This window comes from Plutella xylostella, chromosome 25 (genome assembly GCF_932276165.1).
Source record: "Plutella xylostella chromosome 25, ilPluXylo3.1, whole genome shotgun sequence".
Classification (NCBI taxonomy): Eukaryota; Metazoa; Arthropoda; class Insecta; order Lepidoptera; family Plutellidae; genus Plutella; species Plutella xylostella.
The window spans coordinates 2415151-2435618 of NC_064005.1; the positions used below are offsets into that span (position 1 = coordinate 2415151).

At 39.9% G+C, this 20468-nt stretch overlaps 1 protein-coding gene across 1 annotated transcript in view; it reads left to right on the forward strand.

The window, feature by feature from the left end:
• The window catches only part of LOC105381882, a 28172-nt gene extending 22500 nt beyond the window's left edge, over window positions 1-5672 (forward strand). Inside the window, exons 38-49 of the mRNA XM_038107420.2 lie at window positions 167-371; window positions 557-652; window positions 901-1136; window positions 1345-1561; window positions 1661-1753; window positions 1948-2174; window positions 2503-2710; window positions 2894-2974; window positions 3063-3289; window positions 3641-3875; window positions 4157-4252; window positions 5256-5672. Of these exons, the coding sequence (XP_037963348.2) occupies window positions 167-371; window positions 557-652; window positions 901-1136; window positions 1345-1561; window positions 1661-1753; window positions 1948-2174; window positions 2503-2710; window positions 2894-2974; window positions 3063-3289; window positions 3641-3875; window positions 4157-4252; window positions 5256-5470 (2136 nt within the window). The 3' untranslated portion in view covers window positions 5471-5672. The remainder of the gene's footprint in view (window positions 1-166; window positions 372-556; window positions 653-900; window positions 1137-1344; window positions 1562-1660; window positions 1754-1947; window positions 2175-2502; window positions 2711-2893; window positions 2975-3062; window positions 3290-3640; window positions 3876-4156; window positions 4253-5255) is intronic.
• Window positions 5673-20468: the final 14796 nt, after the last annotated feature.

Below are 20468 nucleotides of genomic sequence, written 5' to 3' on the forward strand. Positions count from 1 at the left end.
TCGAGGTGACATTACCTATAACCCAAAAAAAACACATCGACAATAGGTTCAGCCGTTTGGGAACTACGCTACCACAGACATATACACTGACACGTTAAACTTATAACACGCCTCTTTTTCGTCGGAGGTGAAAACACATGGATATATTATTTCAATTTGTTTCCAGTTCTCCGGTACCTGGTACGAAGCTGCACGGTTCCCGTCAGAGCTGCAGGATGGTGATTGTGCGTCATTCGAGTTCAATGTCAACGGAGAGGCGATCACCATCAAACAGACTATCATTTACAACGAGAGACTCCAAGAGGTCACCGCCAACGTAGTTCAGAGCACTCCTGGAGTGTTTACCGCTACTTTCCCGGTTCCCAGCGGTGGTAAGTTGATACAGTTGTATTATTAGACAAAACAATTAAGATGTTTTTTATTAAACCTCCATTGTCCAAAATGCAATCAATCTCAAGAATTCACCTGAAAGATACATTACGAAGAAAAGGATTTAGCCTGATTTAGGTAAGGTATTAAATGAATATTTTATATACTATTTCGTGCGTGGTTTCAGGTACACAAGAACTAACTTTGTACGTTTTGGATACGGACTATGACAACTACGCCCTTATGTTCAGCTGTGTAAACCTTGAAGGAAATGAAAAGCAAAGTAAGTCAGCTATTTAACTCACATTGCTATTTTATTATTTTTTAAATACATAGACACCATAAAACTATTAAATACACATCAGCAGTCACCAATATTTAAAACCGCGCTGCTGATCTATCAAAAATCTGTCCGAGGTCCACATAAGTTATGTCAGATGCAGCAATGCTAAAAGATACCTAGATGATTGCTACGCTAACGAAACACCCATTCAATCTGTAGTTCTAAAACAATACATTGTGTTCTCCCAGTTTACAGTTGGAAGCTCAGTAAATCACAGGCTGGATTGACTGCTGATGCCAACACAAAGATCGACGCCATTGTGACATCGAATATCGACTTGTTCGAAAGATATTACGAAGTAGCTGACCAGACCATCAAGGGTTGCTTCTACTACCCAGAGTTTGACGACTCGGTCACAGCAATAGAACTCCCAGGCCCTTGTGACGACAGTATCAAAGGAGTACCAGACTTCCAGGCTGGCGATGTAAGTGAACATTCACCCAATCATGATAATTAGGTATCATAATAATATCCATATTTTAAATGTTAAGGTCTATCCATTAATTTAGGTCTGTATTTATTTATATAAGTGAAGTAAATTACAACATCATGAATAACGTAGTTAATAAATCTTACCCAAACAATTTAAGATTTATTCCAAAGATTCTCAAACCTGCTATTTTCCCCTACAGTATCTCGGCCTATGGTACGAGGTGGCGCGCTACCCGCAAGGTTTCGAAACGGGAGAATGCGCTCGCGCCACGTACTCTGAGGGTCCCAATGGAAGCGTCAGGGTATTCAATGAAGTCGTCTTCAACCAGACCCTGGACACTATTGTAGGATCCGCTGTGGTCGCCTCTGAGGATGGCAGCGGCGTTTTGAATGTTAGCTTCAATGTAAACGGCATGGGTAAGTGCTATACCTAACAATTACATTGTCAAAAAGACTGCTGGGCAGCACGGGTATATAAATAGCTAAAATTATAATTATGATGGTTATTTGTTACAGATACCCTATCGAATTACTACATTCTAAGCACCGACTACATAAACTACGCTCTTGTGTACAGCTGCCGTAATATACCAAACGGAAGGAGACGAGGTAAGGATAAGGCTTTTTAGTGTTAAATTTTTTTTCTTAGTTTAACTACATGCTTTTGAGACTAGCGATCGATACAGCGGTAAAAATTACAACTAAAAAAAACCGATATTTTTTCAAATACATTTTTTTTGTTCAAAATATGATCAAACTTTACAGTCTTCCCTTATTTAAATTAAAAAATATCCATGTTGCAGTTTCAAGCTGGAAGTTAAGCAGAACCAAGACATTGGCTCCCGAGTACAGTGCTGTTATCGACGATGTCGTCAAAAACACCCAGGGCCTCCTCGAAGACTACTATAGTAGGACCAGCCAGACCGACGCTGACTGTTTCTACGTGCCCGAATATGTGCCGAATCAAGATGTCGTGTTCAGAGGACAATGTGCCGAAGTCACTGGAGTGCAAGGCTTCGATGTTACTAAGGTTTGTTCCTTTCCTTATGACTTAAAAACCTTTGTCCATGGTACTCTGGCTCCATGGAATTAATACCTTTACATTCATGTTAGCATATGACATAACATTCCTTTTTGCTTCGCTGTAGTCGGGTAATAATAATATCATCGCATTGAGGTGTGAACTCTCAATGTTCGCAAAATACTCATGCAAGAAGACAAGTAAGAGGGTTCACAAATTCTAGTATTTTTTCCTCTAGCTATGCTCTCCTGTGCCGATTATAATTTATTTTATTTTAAAAATAACATGAATTAAACTCTTTGAAATTAAAAACTAACCTCATTGTTTCTTCCACCAGTACGTGGGTTGGTGGCACGAGATCGAGACCTACCCCACCGAGGCGGACCGTGGAACTTGCATCAGCTCCCAGATCTCCCCCGCCGGAACCCAGTACCAAGTGGTGGACACCAATGTGTATGCCGACAACACTGCTACTGTCAGCAGATCTGCCCTGCAAGTCTCTAGCAACGGACGCTTAACCAAGACCAACGCTGAAGGTACCACTGGTAAGTTCGGACATAATTGACTGTGTAATAAAAAGAGTATCTAACTGTGTAATTTTTAAGCAGTGGGATTAATAATATCCTGCAGATCCTAACGGCTCGCTATGTTAGCTATTTTGACTGATTATTCGTTGAAAGATCTGTGATGGAACTGCCATAATAATTTAATATCTTATTACTTTTCAGAAATCTGGGTCTTGGAAACCGACTACGACAACTACGCCCTTCTGTACTCTTGCGTAAACATCGATGCTGAACATAGACGAGGTAAAACACATCTACATAAGTAACTATGTAAATTAATATACCTTATGATCAGGAAGAAACAGCGTTACTAACATAACATTGCTTTCAGTATGGAGCGCCAAACATAGCAAGGTGCGATCGCCTGGACCCCAGTTGGAGCTGTCACCAGCCATCGCAGCCAATGAAGTTCTGGCCGAGAGCCTGTTCGAGAAAGTCAGTCAGACTGACGACTCCTGCTTCTACTACCCTCCCCAGGAGTACGTGCAAGACCAGGTCATCTTGCCAGGACAGTGCGATGAGGATATTCCTGTCGTACAGAACTTTGACGCTGCTGCTGTGAGTACCTCTTATCTACATTACAACCTACCTTCTTGCAACTGTGCATCTTGAATCATCAGTCAGTTGAACACATTCTGCTAGCATGTCCATCTACTACGGAATCAAGAACAACACCTATCTCAGCTTTTACAACATCCAGGCTTGCTGCTCCAATTTACACGAGAGCTAGGCTGGCTGAGCTTAATTTAAGGGGATGTGTAATCACAAAGGTTCCACTCTAAAGAGCCACGTGCAGGAGCTTTACAACTCCTCAGAATAGAATACAGTAGAACTACAAATATTTTTCCTGTGTGCTCCAAAAATGTTTACCTCTTTCATAACTAATCCAACTGCATCTATAACCCACAGTACACCGGAACCTGGTACCAGATCGAGAGGTACCCTCAACGCTTCGAGAGCAAAGATGCCACCTGCATCGGAGCCAGATACTCCTTGAACGAGGAGACTGGCGTGGTGACTCTCCTGAACTGGCAAGTCATCGGCGACGAACTTGACCAGCTTGAAGGAAACGCCACCATCTCATCCACAGATGGATCTGCTAAGCTGATTGTCAATCTTCCTATTCGGGACTCGGAGGACGGAGGTAAAAGATTTTCTCGATATCACCTACCTTTTTATATGATATCCCACTGATGGGCTAAGGGCCCCTTATCTCTGCTTTATAACACCTAATCCATGGTGATGATTGACTTCGAGAGAATATAATTGGGAAGACTTGTCTTTGTAGCCCTATTACACCTATTTAGAAAATCGATGGAGTCCATTATGGAGTCTCATTCCCCCTACATTTTAAATGTCCTTTTGCTGTACAACATGGCCTATTAAGTTTAGAAATACGGTGCCTAATAGCTATTTATATTGCAGCGTTCACATCGACGAGCCTGTACGTGTTGACTACTGACTACGTGTCTCACTCGCTGGCCTACAGCTGCACCAACCTCAACGACTACCAGAGAACAGGTGAGGATGCCAGTCAGAGCTTCGTTACTAGAGAACCATAGTTTTTTTTTGGATTTCTAAGTATTTGTAACATCCTATTTGAATCCTTTAGGTAATTATAGCTGCGTTCCAAGACATTAACAATTACTATGCTATTCGTAATGGTTTCTAACCCAAGGGGCCGACTTCTGAGGGGTAGCCGACTTTAGGTGTATATATGTCGCAGGCAACTGGTTTAATCTCCTGTTTGATTGAACCACTAGCCCGTTCATTGGATGGCGCTATTCAGTTGTATGACTAAAGGACAACTCGTCAAGTCGTTGATTGTAACGTTCGACGTCTTGACTGAACGTCATTCAGCGAAGTCGTTGAATGGGATATAGTATAGCAACTTTGTAATGTCTGGTTAGGGTGAACATCACCAGACAAGAGTCAACAAAAAGACTATGTTACAAAGCTCTTATCTCACAAATTAACTAAACAATAACAATAAACGTTCCTTCATATTGTTGTTCATAATTATCCATGTTCGCCACTTTTTTTCTTTGAAACTATCCGCCCGCGGCGTAATAATAGGTAAATCCATGTTGTCACACTATTTTAACACAAATAACACACTTTAAAGCTAATTTATTTGCAAAAAACTAACAATATAGGTGCTTTTTGTGTCAGCTGTTAGCTGTTAGACGCCATATTTGTTTTATTCACCACCTGACTAATTTTAAGTCAGCTAACTAGTTGGACGTTTTGTGACGCTTGCACAATCAACGTTCGGCCTAGTCATACAACTGAACAGCGCCATCCAATGAAAGGGCTAGTGGTTCAATCAAACAGGAGATTAAACCAGTTGCCTGCGACATATATACCCTATTAAATAATCGGAATGATCACACAAGGAGAGCAGCCAGGGATTGTATACTTAGCACTCTTAATTACAGCTACATAGGGAAATCTTGCCTTTACTACTCTAAAACCAGAATCATATGCAATAACTTTCTGACTCTACAAATGTTTCTTTCCCCAGTCGGCTTCTGGAAACTCAGCAGGGAGCGTACCCTCTCTGCCAGCTCCGCATCAGCCATCAACAGCTACCTGAGCAGGAGACAGGAGCACCGGGCGGAATACTTCATTCAAGTCACCCAGAATGAAGACTGCGATGAACCCAGCTCTTCTGCCCTGGTCAAGAGCAGTGTACTGATCATTGCCATTTGTGCGCTCATGCAAAGAGTATTTGCTTAGGCTTCTAGGGTTAGGTATTTAATAATTGTAAGCTAATTTATTAACATCAATTCATTGTTAACTGAAATCAAATTCTCGTATGTACCTATTTAGGTGTGTATTCACCTACTATTTACGGATGACTTAGAATTATGTACTGCGTACATTATGTGACTATTCGTATTTGTAGTTAGAACGAATACGATTCATATCGAACTTATAAATATAATAAAAATACAAAATAAGTCAAAACGAATTAGAAGTTTTATTTTATCTCCCGAGTACCTACCACAGGAATTCCCTTAAGTCCCCTAAAGTAGCAGCTGCAATAAAACGATTATAATCCTTATGGATATATGGTAGGTACTCTTGTTGTTGTCTGTAATGTGTGTAAAATCATTTTAATGTTTCTTTGCCTTTATATAAAAATACTACTGGATTATAATAATAAGTAGGTATTTTACAATATTTTACGATAATACGTTTTATTCTCGACAATCTAAATAACATTTAACACAAAACTTATAACTAGATGAAATTAAATATGCACTAACAAACTAAATCATTAAACTAATTCAAATCCAATTATAAAGTCCTGCCTGACAATAGGTGTGTGAAGTTAGCAGCCTAAAGTTAGCAGCCTTTGAATACCCGACCAAATTAAGATGGTCACTTCAGTCATTGCATACTTTATCAATTAAAACACGTAAAAAGCCCCAAAAACATTGGAATAATAATGCTAGGTATTTATATAAACACTAAAATATGTCCTAAAATAAATAAATTCTAAAAAATACGACGTTTACTTACTGACGCTCCTGTTGGTTAATGGATATTTTGTATGGGGGCACCAAGATGCTATAGACCTGCCCGCATCTCACCTGGTTTATTATGTGTGTTGTGTCATAAGAAAACACTGACAGAAGTTTCATCAACATTGAAACGGGATAGCAGGTGTCCAGGAGCCACTTTCTGACGGATTTTGGGTGAAAAATTGACAATATTTCGGGTGCGTATTGCGAAGTATAAAAACGAAATGTATAATTTCACATTAATAACGTTCACAACCTATAATGAACGTTACGTATAACAACAAAATCTGTATTTTCATAAGGTATAAGATTCAATTGGTATAACGTACATTTTATATAAAATCAAAATATATAATACTTACGAAGACTAATATCAATTCGTATAACATACATTACGTATATCGATTAAAATATATACTATCGTTTAGTATAAAGTTCATAATCTGTGTTTAATTACCCAACACCGTCAAACCCCCTAGCGCCAAAACCTAAAGATAGGTGCGACGACGAGCAAAGCGAGGAGGAGCGTGTTAGGTGCACATGTTCGTCGAAACCAAAGCGGAGCGCAGCGAAGCGGAGCGGAGCGTCTCCCCACATAGCGCAATAATAGACGCATTTTTCCTGAAATAAAAATGACATATTATGTATCTAGCCTATCTGAAACCTAGTTAAACATTGTGAGATATGGCGTTTCGACTTTCTCCGTGTTCGGCATCATAAGGGTCACAGTGACAGTTAAATAAAGTCCATTTTTCTCTCCACCTTTAATTTGCAAGGTGCGGGTGCCTATATAAATAGAGTGAGTCGCCCGCGCGCCTCAGTTGTAATATCACCATGCAGAAATGACTAGGTTTCAGATAGGCTAGATACATAATATGTCATTTTTATTTCAGGAAAAATGCGTCTATTATGTAGTCTGAGCCTATCTGAAACCTAGTTAAACATTGTGAGATGTGTTTATTATCGCATGGTGGAGAGAAAACCAACTGTGACCCATAAGCTACTGATGAGTATATCAGTAGATAAATATTTGAATCTTTAAATTTATAATGCATAGATTTCTAGGTAGTAGATATACTAAAAAGAAAGGTATAAGTATACATAAGACTTAAGTACTTCCTTATTATTCCTGACTTGTCAGAAAGTTATGGAAGGTATGTACCTATTCATATAGGTAGGTATTATACATATGGATACACACAGTGCCTCTTCGAAAGCAATACTTATAAGTAATTATTAATCAAAATCTTGTTATTGTCAAGGCAATATTTTTAACATACACTAGCCGAATGGATGGAACCAGTGAAATACTTTGCAACAATATTTAAAAGCTGTAAAATGTAGAATATCGATCCAGCCCGCTGGGGCTCAGGCCAGCACATGCTGACTAGGGTATGTAATTCTGGACTGACCTCAGAAATGCAGCAGCCGACCCTGGAGCCTCGTGGACCTGCTCAGTCAGCCCCGTACGACGACACGGCCTGCAACACCTGGCGCGGCATCTAGTCCTTGGAACGAGGAGTGGTGCTTGAAGGGAAGATAATTTTACTAAATATCTCAGCCTCATCAGCTACTGGAAAAGATTAGATGAAGGCTGTGACACTGGCGGATAACTAAGTATTCAGTTTTTCAAAACACGATGCAGGTCACCATATTCATATTCTAGATTGACAAGTAACACACAGTCTAATTTTGTATTCTAACTAACTCGGCGGTTAACGAGTTCCTGTGCAGTCCTACTAGGAAGGAAAGTTATTTTATAAGCCTTTGCACCGATTTTGTGGGCTACTATCATTCTGTATCATCATGGTGTGAATAGTATGAGCTCTGGCAGCATTCCTTGGTAGATGACATCAATTAATAAAGATTGATTAACACAACAATAACAATTATAATAGTTGATAAATGAAACCCGGCTAACATGTCTTAACTGGGTAAGTAAATGATCAGTCATGCCACCAGGATAAGTAAAATGTTCAGTACTTCATATGAAAAACATTAACAAGGTCACCTTTAGGTATGTTCGTCAACACTAAGGGCAGGTCTCGGCCAAAACCTTAAGGCTTCGCCTTGTTGCAACTTCAAAGGTACGTAGGTAGGTACCTACTTACATTGCTGTAGGTTCGATTTTGAAAACATTAAGTCAACCTAGATAAAACAAAATAAAATAGCTCGGTTAAATAAAGATGGTACGTAAAGATGTTAGTTGTACCTGATCAGACCTGATGCAACGACAGCCAACATAGACTCTCTAATCTGTGGAAGAACAATCATGGTGGCGGGAACATGGACAGTTGGACGAGCCACCTCGAGCCTGACTTATCAAGCAGAACTGACAGTTCGCCAACAGCAGATAGCTTGCGGCTATCTATAGGTAAACTTAGGTAGTTAGCTATACCCAAGAAAAAGTCCTTGGACATCGATATGACAGTGGAACGGCGAATAACTGTGACACTCTTTAAAACAAAAAGGCTTGTTGTTTTCCAGCTAAGGAAGGTTACCTACTTCAGCGACCTGGTATTGCATTCTGAAAGAACTGCGAAGAGTTAATATTATGACTAATAATTATTACTTATTTAGAAAGTTTTCCGCAAACTCTAATAAATCAAGCAGCTACCACGTCACCGCTGCCCGGTTATAACTCTGTACTAGCTTAGTAGATATATATACCAGTTCTAGCCTTCAGCTAGAGGCCAGAGAGCTCCTAAATGAGATGCGAGTACGAGCATGACACAAGTAATTTTTTTACTTGGTAAGTAACTAGTTACGTAACTAACTGAAAGATCCATAAAACAGATTACTCAAAATGGAATTGTGAAAACGGAACGTCTGCATCTTAACCAGTCAGTCTAAGTAGTTTCAGCAGATACAGTGTTGAAAAATAGTTATGAAACGTTTGCGCCAGAATCGAATTAAAAATACATTTTCATTAGAGAAGCCGTTTAGGCATGAATAGGTACTTTCACCCTTTGAATTGTGCTCCAAATGATGACCTTCGAAATTCATAGAAATTTAATGACGACTGCCATTGTTTATTATCTAGCCCAGTAAATTGAGTTGGGCTACGGCTACACGTGATGTGATACACAGTACACAGTAGGTATACTTATGCATGTTCCCAGAATAGTGGAAGTTATAATTTTACCAAAAGGTAGTCGTCTCGTGCAAGAGCACCGTTACTCGATTTATTCGATACACAACTAGTAGACAGCTGCTGCGTAGAAGGTTCACGCATTTTTCAACAAAGAGCTCGGACACACACTCACAATCCACTGGGACATAAGGAAGACAGCTTATATGGTGTCACTCAGAAACCGCGATGACACTCTGATCATGATCACCCGACAGTAGGATCATAATAAATTCGGTAACTTGTGAAGCGGTATGGTATAGCAACAGCGACTTTCACGAAATCAGGAATTAGCTCAGTGCTTTCAGGTTGAACACTCGCCGGTGGGATTCACTTTGCTCACAGCCGAGAAAAGAAAAGACTCAAAGCTGGAATCTGCCGATGTGTCATGACACTTAAGATAGTGTCTGGGGGGTCACTTTATATGACGAAAAACGAATTTTCAGTGCACTGCGGCGCGAGCCGCTCTATCTGTTTGTATGTATTAAACGTGCCGATTGCACGACAGCTCTCGTTCGTTCGTTTCTCATCAGTATAGAGTAACGCTCCTGTACTTACCGTGCGTCACCATTCCCATGAGCAGTCCAATGATCTTTAGGCAGTTTAGAACAAAAGCTGCATTAGACAGTTTTTTCAGCAGAGACATCGAAATAAAAAATTGATTGCACAACTATCCCCAGGAGCAGTCTACAGGTCACTTTGGGCAGTTCAGAAGAAAGCTGCTTTAATAGAATACCCTACCTCAGCGGAGGCATCAAATTGAAGTGCTATAACACTTTTAGAAGCGGTGCACGTTACCCGATTTGTCGTCATCCATGCCGATGCGGCTACGGCGACTGCAGGTGGTTACTCAGGCTTCGTTGGTGTGCCCTTGTATGGCTAACATGACCAACCTTGGCAGTAAACGTTCGTCTGCATATGCCAAAATCACTGATGAATAGCGCACGTTACTCGATACCTTCTGTATAAGTCACTCATAATGATGGCTGATGATGATGATGACCGTGCTAGCAATAGTGAAGGCGGTTCCGCTGAGCATAAAATCTCTTCCCAGACAGGGGGCGTTTGGATCTGGCAACCAGAACAGGAGTGCCAGGTGTGCGCAGCGATGCAGGTGGGACAACACAGCCGCCAGGGCAGGAGTACATGGCTGGGTCTATGCAGCGATGCAGGTAGCACAAACCGGTGGCCAGGGCCAGGACCGGGTGTACGCTGCGATGCAGGTGGCACAAAACGGTGGCCAGGGCCAGGACCGGGTGTACAGCCGCCAGGGCAGGAGTGCATGGCTGGGTCTATTCAGCGATGCAGGTACCACAAACCGGTGGCCAGGGCCAGGACCGGGTGTACGCTGCGATGCAGGTGGCACGAGACGGCGGCCAGCGCAGGAGCACAGGGCCGGGTGTATGCTGCGATGCAGGTGGCACGAACCGGTGGCCAGGGCAGGAGCGCAGGGCCGGGTGTACGCTGCGATGCAGGTGCCACGAGACGGCGGCCAGCGCAGGAGCACAGGGCCGGGTGCAGGTTACACGAAACTTCAATTTCACCGAATCGACCTGCCTACCCTCAGCGGGTAGGTACCGGCGGATCACATTACTCGCCGCACATGCCACAATGTCCCAACATACTGAAACTCGGAGCCACGTGCTTCCTGTAAAAAAATCCTATGACGGTCCTGGAAAGCTCCTGTTTGTAAAGCCTTACATAAGCTATAATCAAGTGCATTATTGTAATAGCAAAGTTTTTATCAACTGTTTTCTAAATATATTAGAAATTGAGGGTAGAAAAATATATTTTTATTATTTTTTCCTGTATAAAATTAACATAATGCTTTACTTAAAGCGGTCATTAATGTAAGTATCTAGCTCAAGCGCCACTAGTAGGACCGGAATATGTGATCAATCATCACCACGACTATTGAATCGGTCCCTACTGCGTGGGATAAAAACCCCAAGCGCCGGAGCATTATGACCAGTGGCTGAGCTTTTAAAAGCAGTAAAAAATAGCATTTTACTCACGGCTTATCAACTCAAACCTTCGTTGCGAAATCCTCAGCAATGGCTGCGTGCGCAGCAGCCGGCAGGCCCCGCGCCGCCTGGTCCGCATCACGCTACAGCTCCTGGTAGCGAGGACTCCGCAAATTCAATATTATATTTTTCCCCGTCGGAGCGAAGCCGACGAGAACCGTGGCTACATTGAGCCATTTTGCCGAAGTGTTCACTTCAAAAATCAAAAACCAACTGAGGCGCGCGGGCGACTCACTCTATTTATATAGGCACCCGCACCTTGCAAATTAAAGGTGGAGAGAAAAATGGACTTTATTTAACTGTCACTGTGACCCTTATGATGCCGAACACGGAGAAAGTCGAAACGCCATATCTCACAATGTTTAACTAGGTTTCAGATAGGCTCAGACTACATAATAATAATAATGTCAAAACCCCTAGTACCAAAACCTAAAGATAGGTGCGACAACGAGCAAAGCGAGGAGGAGCGTGTTAGGTGCACATGTTCGTCGAAACCAAAGCGGAGCGCAGCGAAGCGGAGCGGAGCGTCTCCCCACATAGCGCCAATAATAATAATTATGTCAATACCCCTACTACCAAAACCTAAAGATAGGTGCGACGACGAGCAAAGCGAGGAGGAGCGTGTTAGGTGCACATGTTCGTCGAAACCAAAGCGGAGCGCAGCGAAGCGGAGCGGAGCGTGTCCCCACACAGCGCCAATAATAATAATGTCAAAACCCCTAGTACCAAAACCTAAAGATAGGTGCGACGACGAGCAAAGCGAGGAGGAGCGTGTTAGGTGCACATGTTCGTCGAAACCAAAGCGGAGCGCAGCGAAGCGGAGCGGAGCGTCTCCCCACACATAACGTCAATAATAATGAAAATACGATACGACAATCTTTTATACTTTTTGTGCATTATACATTATGATAATTATATCCGTTGTAGAATATATGTTATAAACGTTATGCATTTTAATCGTTATATCAATTGAAATTATACTTTTTGAACGTTATTCTTAACGAAATTATGTATTTAGTAATTATGCCTTTCGTTTGTTATGCACAGTGATCGTTATACTTAATAAATTTATATCATATGGGCGTATACCTTGTGAATGTTATACCATTCGTTTTTATACCTCGTATTACTTACCCCAATATTTCACGAATATTCAAGTTTGCAGGTGGAGCCTAAACAGGTACAGCTGCAAATGATAGTTCATATGAAAGGTATTATTAATACCTAGAAACGGATTTCAGCAATTTCAGATTAAATGACTTTTGGTGACTCTTCAAGGTGAAAGTCAAAAAATAAAACTTAGCAGCCCAAGGTTAACATTTTGTATGGGGGCACCAAGATGCTATAGACCTGCCCGCATCTCACCTGGTTTATTATGTGTGTTGTGTCATTAGAAAACACTGACAGAAGTTTCATCAACATTGAAACGGGATAGCAGGTGTCCAGGAGCCACTTTCTGACGGATTTTGGGTGAAAAATTGACAATATTTCACGAATATTCAAGTTTGCAGGTGGAGCCTAAACAGGTACAGCGGCAAATGATAGTTCATATGAAAGGTATTATTAATACCTAGAAACAGTTTTCAGCAATTTCAGATTAAATGACTTTTGGTGACTCTTCAAGGTGAAAATCAAAAAATAAAACTTAGCAGCCCAAGATTAACATTTTGTATGGGGAAACCAAGATGCTATAGACCTGCCCGCATCTCACCTGGTTTATTATGTGTAGTGTGTCATAAGAAAATACTGACAGAAGTTTCATCAACATTGAAACGGTATAGCAGGTGTCCAGGAGCCACTTTCTGACAGATTTTGGGTGAAAAATTGACAATATTTCACGAATATTCAAGTTTGCAGGTGGAACCTGAAAAGATTCAACTGCAAATAATAGTTCATGTGAAAGATATTATTAATACATAGAAACGATTTTCAGCAATTTCAGATTAAATGACTTTTGGTGACTCTTCAAGGTAAAAATCAAAAAATAAAACTTAGCAGCCCAAGATTAACATTTTGTATGGGGGCACCAAGATGCTATAGACCTGCCCGCATCTCACCTGGTTTATTATGTGTGGTGTGTCATTAAAAAACACTGACAGAAGTTTCATCAACATTGAAACGGTATAGCAGGTGTCCAGGAGCCACTTTCTGACGGATTTTGGGTGAAAAATTGACAATATTTCACGAATATTCAAGTTTGAAGGTGGAGCTTAAACAGGTACAGCTGCAAATGATAGTTCATATGAAAGGTATTATTAATACCTAGAAACGGTTTTCAGAAATTTCAGATTAAATGACTTTTGGTGAATATTCAAGATGAAAACCAAAAAATAAAACTTAGCAGCCCAAGATTAACATTTTGTATGGGGGCACCAAGATGCTATAGACCTGCCCGCATCTCACCTGGTTTATTATGTGTGTTGTGTCATAAGAAAACACTGACAGAAGTTTCATCAACATTGAAACGGGATAGCAGGTGTCCAGGAGCCACTTTCTGACGGATTTTGGGTGAAAAATTGACAATATTTCACGAATATTCAAGTTTGCAGGTGGAACCTGAAGAGATTCAGCTGCAACTGATAGTTCATATGAAAGGTATTATTAATACCTAGAAATGGTTTTCAGCAATTTCAGATTAAATGAATTTTGGTGAATATTCAAGGTGAAAACCAAAAAATAAAACTTAGCAGCCCAAGATTAACATTTTGTATGGGGGCACCAAGATGCTATAGACCTGCCCGCATCTCACCTGGTTTATTATGTGTGTTGTGTCATTAGAAAACACTGACAGAAGTTTCATCAACATTGAAACGGGATAGCAGGTGTCCAGGAGCCACTTTCTGACGGATTTTGGGTGAAAAATTGACAATATTTCACGAATATTCAAGTTTGAAGGTGGAGCCTAAACAGGTACAGCTGCAAATGATAGTTCATATGAAAGGTATTATTAATACCTAGAAACGGTTTTCAGAAATTTCAGATTAAATGACTTTTGGTGAATATTCAAGATGAAAACCAAAAAATAAAACTTAGCAGCCTTTTTTATTTTACACCTGCTATACCGTTTCAATGTTGATGAAACTTCTGTCAGTGTTTTCTTATGATACACCACACATAATAAACCAGGTGAGATGCGGGCAGGTCTATAGCATCTTGGTGCCCCCATACAAAATGTTAATCTTGCGCTGCTGCAGTTTTATTTTTTGATTTTCACCTTGAAGAGTCACCAAAAGTCATTTAATCTGAAATTGCTGAAAACCGTTTCTAGGTATTAATAATACCTCTCATATGAACTATCATTTGCAGCTGTACCTGTTTAGGCTCCACCTGCAAACTTGAATATTCGTGAAATATTGTCAATTTTTTACCCAAAATCCGTCAGAAAGTGGCTCCTGGACAGCTGCTATCCCGTTTCAATGTTGATGAAACTTCTGTCAGTATTTTTTTATGACACACCACACATAATAAACCAGGTGAGATGCGGGCAGGTCTATAGCATCTTGGTTCCCCTATACAAAATGTTAATCTTGGGCTGCTAAGTTTTATTTTTTGATTTTCACCTTGAAGAGTCACCAAAAGTCATTTAATCTGAAATTGCTGAAAACCGTTTCTAGGTATTAATAATACCTCTCATATGAACTATCATTTGCAGCTGTACCTGTTTAGGCTCCACCTGCAAACTTGAATATTCGTGAAATATTGTCAATTTTTTACCCAAAATCCGTCAGAAAGTGGCTCCTGGACAGCTGCTATCCCGTTTCAATGTTGATGAAACTTCTGTCAGTGTTTTCTTATGACACAACACACATAATAAACCAGGTGAGATGCGGGCAGGTCTATAGCATCTTGGTGCCCCCATACAAAATGTTAATCTTGGGCTGCTAAGTTTTATTTTTTGGTTTTCATCTTGAATATTCACCAAAAGTCATTTAATCTGAAATTTCTGAAAACTGTTTCTAGGTATTAATAATACCTTTCATATGAACTATCATTTGCAGCTGTACCTGTTTAGGCTCCACCTTCAAACTTGAATATTCGTGAAATATTGTAAATTTTTCACCCAAAATCCGTCAGAAAGTGGCTCCTGGACACCTGCTATCCCGTTTCAATGTTGATGAAACTTCTGTCAGTGTTTTCTAATGACACAACACACATAATAAACCAGGTGAGATGCGGGCAGGTCTATAGCATCTTGGTGCCCCCATACAAAATGTTAATCTTGGGCTGCTAAGTTTTATTTTTTGGTTTTCACCTTGAAGAGTCACCAAAAGTCATTTAATCTGAAATTGCTGAAAACCGTTTCTAGGTATTAATAATACCTTTCATATGAACTATCATTTGCAGCTGTACCTGTTTAGGCTCCACCTGCAAACTTGAATATTCGTGAAATATTGTAAATTTTTCACCCTAAATCCGTCAGAAAGTGGCTCCTGGACACCTGCTATCCCGTTTCAATGTTGATGAAACTTCTGTCAGTGTTTTCTAATGACACAACACACATAATAAACCAGGTGAGATGCGGGCAGGTCTATAGCATCTTGGTGCCCCCATACAAAATGTTAATCTTGGGCTGCTAAGTTTTATTTTTTGGTTTTCGCCTTGAATATTCACCAAAATTCATTTAATCTGAAATTGCTGAAAACCATTTCTAGGTATTAATAATACCTTTCATATGAACTATCAGTTGCAGCTGAATCTCTTCAGGTTCCACCTGCAAACTTGAATATTCGTGAAATATTGTCAATTTTTCACCCAAAATCCGTCAGAAAGTGGCTCCTGGACACCTGCTATCCCGTTTCAATGTTGATGAAACTTCTGTCAGTGTTTTCTTATGACACAACACACATAATAAACCAGGTGAGATGCGGGCAGGTCTATAGCATCTTGGTGCCCCCATACAAAATGTTAATCTTGGGCTGCTAAGTTTTATTTTTTGGTTTTCATCTTGAATATTCACCAAAAGTCATTTAATCTGAAATTTCTGAAAACTGTTTCTAGGTATTAATAATACCTTTCATATGAACTATCATTTGCAGCTGTACCTGTTTAGGCTCCACCTTCAAACTTGAATATTCGTGAAATATTGTAAATTTTTCACCCAAAATCCGTCAGAAAGTGGCTCCTGGACACCTGCTATCCCGTTTCAATGTTGATGAAACTTCTGTCAGTGTTTTCTAATGACACAACACACATAATAAACCAGGTGAGATGCGGGCAGGTCTATAGCATCTTGGTGCCCCCATACAAAATGTTAATCTTGGGCTGCTAAGTTTTATTTTTTGGTTTTCACCTTGAATATTCACCAAAAGTCATTTAATCTGAAATTGCTGAAAACCATTTCTAGGTATTAATAATACCTTTCATATGAACTATCAGTTGCAGCTGAATCTCTTCAGGTTCCACCTGCAAACTTGAATATTCGTGAAATATTGTCAATTTTTCACCCAAAATCCGTCAGAAAGTGGCTCCTGGACACCTGCTATCCCGTTTCAATGTTGATGAAACTTCTGTCAGTGTTTTCTTATGACACACCACACATAATAAACCAGGTGAGATGCGGGCAGGTCTATAGCATCTTGGTGCCCCCATACAAATGTTAATCTTGGGCTGCTAAGTTTTATTTTTTGGTTTTCATCTTGAATATTCACCAAAAGTCATTTAATCTGAAATTGCTGAAAACCGTTTCTAGGTATTAATAATACCTTTCATATGAACTATCATTTGCAGCTGTACCTGTTTAGGCTCCACCTTCAAACTTGAATATTCGTGAAATATTGTCAATTTTTCACCCAAAATCCGTCAGAAAGTGGCTCCTGGACACCTGCTATACCGTTTCAATGTTGATGAAACTTCTGTCAGTGTTTTCTAATGACACACCACACATAATAAACCAGGTGAGATGCGGGCAGGTCTATAGCATCTTGGTTCCCCTATACAAAATGTTAATCTTGGGCTGCTAAGTTTTATTTTTTGATTTTCACCTTGAAGAGTCACCAAAAGTCATTTAATCTGAAATTGCTGAAAACCGTTTCTAGGTATTAATAATACCTCTCATATGAACTATCATTTGCAGCTGTACCTGTTTAGGCTCCACCTGCAAACTTGAATATTCGTGAAATATTGTCAATTTTTTACCCAAAATCCGTCAGAAAGTGGCTCCTGGACAGCTGCTATCCCGTTTCAATGTTGATGAAACTTCTGTCAGTGTTTTTTAATGACACAACACACATTATAAACCAGGCGGGCAGGTCTATAGCATCTTGGTGCCCCCATACAAAATGTTAATCTTGGGCTGCTAAGTTTTATTTTTTTATTTTCACCTTGAAGAGTCACCAAAAGTCATTTAATCTGAAATTGCTGAAAACCGTTTCTAGGTATTAATAATACCTTTCATATGAACTATCATTTGCAGCTGTACCTGTTTAGGCTCCACCTGCAAACTTGAATATTCGTGAAATATTGTCAATTTTTTACCCAAAATCCGTCAGAAAGTGGCTCCTGGACACCTGCTATCCCGTTTCAATGTTGATGAAACTTCTGTCAGTGTTTTTTAATGACACAACACACATAATAAACCAGGTGAGATGCGGGCAGGTCTATAGCATCTTGGTGCCCCCATACAAAATGTTAATCTTGGGCTGCTAAGTTTTATTTTTTGATTTTCACGTTGAAGAGTCACCAAAAGTCATTTAATCTGAAATAGCTGAAAACCGTTTCTAGGTATTAATAATACCTTTCATATGAACTATCATTTGCAGCTGTAGGTACCTGTTTAGGCTCCACCTGCAAACTTGAATATTCGTGAAATATTGTCAATTTTTCACCCAAAATCCGTCAGAAAGTGGCTCCTGGACACCTGCTATCCCGTTTCAATGTTGATGAAACTTCTGTCAGTGTTTTCTAATGACACAACACACATAATAAACCAGGTGAGATGCGGGCAGGTCTATAGCATCTTGGTGCCCCCATACAAAATGTTAATCTTGGGCTGCTAAGTTTTATTTTTTGATTTTCACCTTGAAGAGTCACCAAAAGTCATTTAATCTGAAATTGCTGAAAACTGTTTCTAGGTATTAATAATACCTTTCATATGAACTATCATTTGCAGCTGAATCTCTTCAGGTTCCACCTGCAAACTTGAATATTCGTGAAATATTTACAATTTTTCACCCAAAATCTGTCAGAAAGTGGCTCCTGGACACCTGCTATACCGTTTCAATGTTGATGAAACTTCTGTCAGTATTTTTTTATGACACACCACACATAATAAACCAGGTGAGATGCGGGCAGGTCTATAGCATCTTGGTTCCCCTATACAAAATGTTAATCTTGGGCTGCTAAGTTTTATTTTTTGATTTTCACCTTGAAGAGTCACCAAAAGTCATTTAATCTGAAATTGCTGAAAACCGTTTCTAGGTATTAATAATACCTCTCATATGAACTATCATTTGCAGCTGTACCTGTTTAGGCTCCACCTGCAAACTTGAATATTCGTGAAATATTGTCAATTTTTTACCCAAAATCCGTCAGAAAGTGGCTCCTGGACAGCTGCTATCCCGTTTCAATGTTGATGAAACTTCTGTCAGTGTTTTTTAATGACACAACACACATTATAAACCAGGCGGGCAGGTCTATAGCATCTTGGTGCCCCCATACAAAATGTTAATCTTGGGCTGCTAAGTTTTATTTTTTTATTTTCACCTTGAAGAGTCACCAAAAGTCATTTAATCTGAAATTGCTGAAAACCGTTTCTAGGTATTAATAATACCTTTCATATGAACTATCATTTGCAGCTGTACCTGTTTAGGCTCCACCTGCAAACTTGAATATTCGTGAAATATTGTCAATTTTTTACCCAAAATCCGTCAGAAAGTGGCTCCTGGACACCTGCTATCCCGTTTCAATGTTGATGAAACTTCTGTCAGTGTTTTTTAATGACACAACACACATAATAAACCAGGTGAGATGCGGGCAGGTCTATAGCATCTTGGTGCCCCCATACAAAATGTTAATCTTGGGCTGCTAAGTTTTATTTTTTGATTTTCACGTTGAAGAGTCACCAAAAGTCATTTAATCTGAAATTGCTGAAAACCGTTTCTAGGTATTAATAATACCTTTCATATGAACTATCATTTGCAGCTGAATCTCTTCAGGTTCCACCTGCAAAATTGAATATTCGTGAAATATTGACAATTTTTCACCCAAAATCTGTCATAAAGTGGCTCCTGGACACCTGCTATACCGTTTCAATGTTGATGAAACTTCTTTCAGTATTTTCTTATGACACACCACACATAATAAACCAGGTGAGATGCGGGCAGGTCTATAGCATCTTGGTGCCCCCATACAAAATGTTAATCTTGGGCTGCTAAGTTTTATTTTTTGATTTTCACCTTGAAGAGTCACCAAAAGTCATTTAATCTGAAATTGCTGAAAACCGTTTCTAGGTATTAATAATACCTTTCATATGAACTATCATTTGCAGCTGAATCTCTTCAGGTTCCACCTGCAAACTTGAATATTCGTGAAATATTGTCAATTTTTCACCCAAAATCCGTCAGAAAGTGGCTCCTGGACACCTGCTATCCCGTTTCAATGTTGATGAAACTTCTGTCAGTGTTTTTTAATGACACAACACACATAATAAACCAGGTGAGATGCGGGCAGGTCTATAGCATCTTGGTGCCCCCATACAAAATGTTAATCTTGGGCTGCTAAGTTTTATTTTTTGATTTTCACCTTGAAGAGTCACCAAAAGTCATTTAATCTGAAATTGCTGAAAACCGTTTCTAGGTATTAATAATACCTTTCATTATGAACTATCATTTGCAGCTGTACCTGTTTAGGCTCCACCTGCAAACTTGAATATTCGTGAAATATTGTCAATTTTTCACCCAAAATCCGTCAGAAAGTGGCTCCTGGACACCTGCTATCCCGTTTCAATGTTGATGAAACTTCTGTCAGTGTTTTCTAATGACACAACACACATAATCAACCAGGTGAGATGCGGGCAGGTCTATAGCATCTTGGTGCTCCCATACAAAATGTTAATC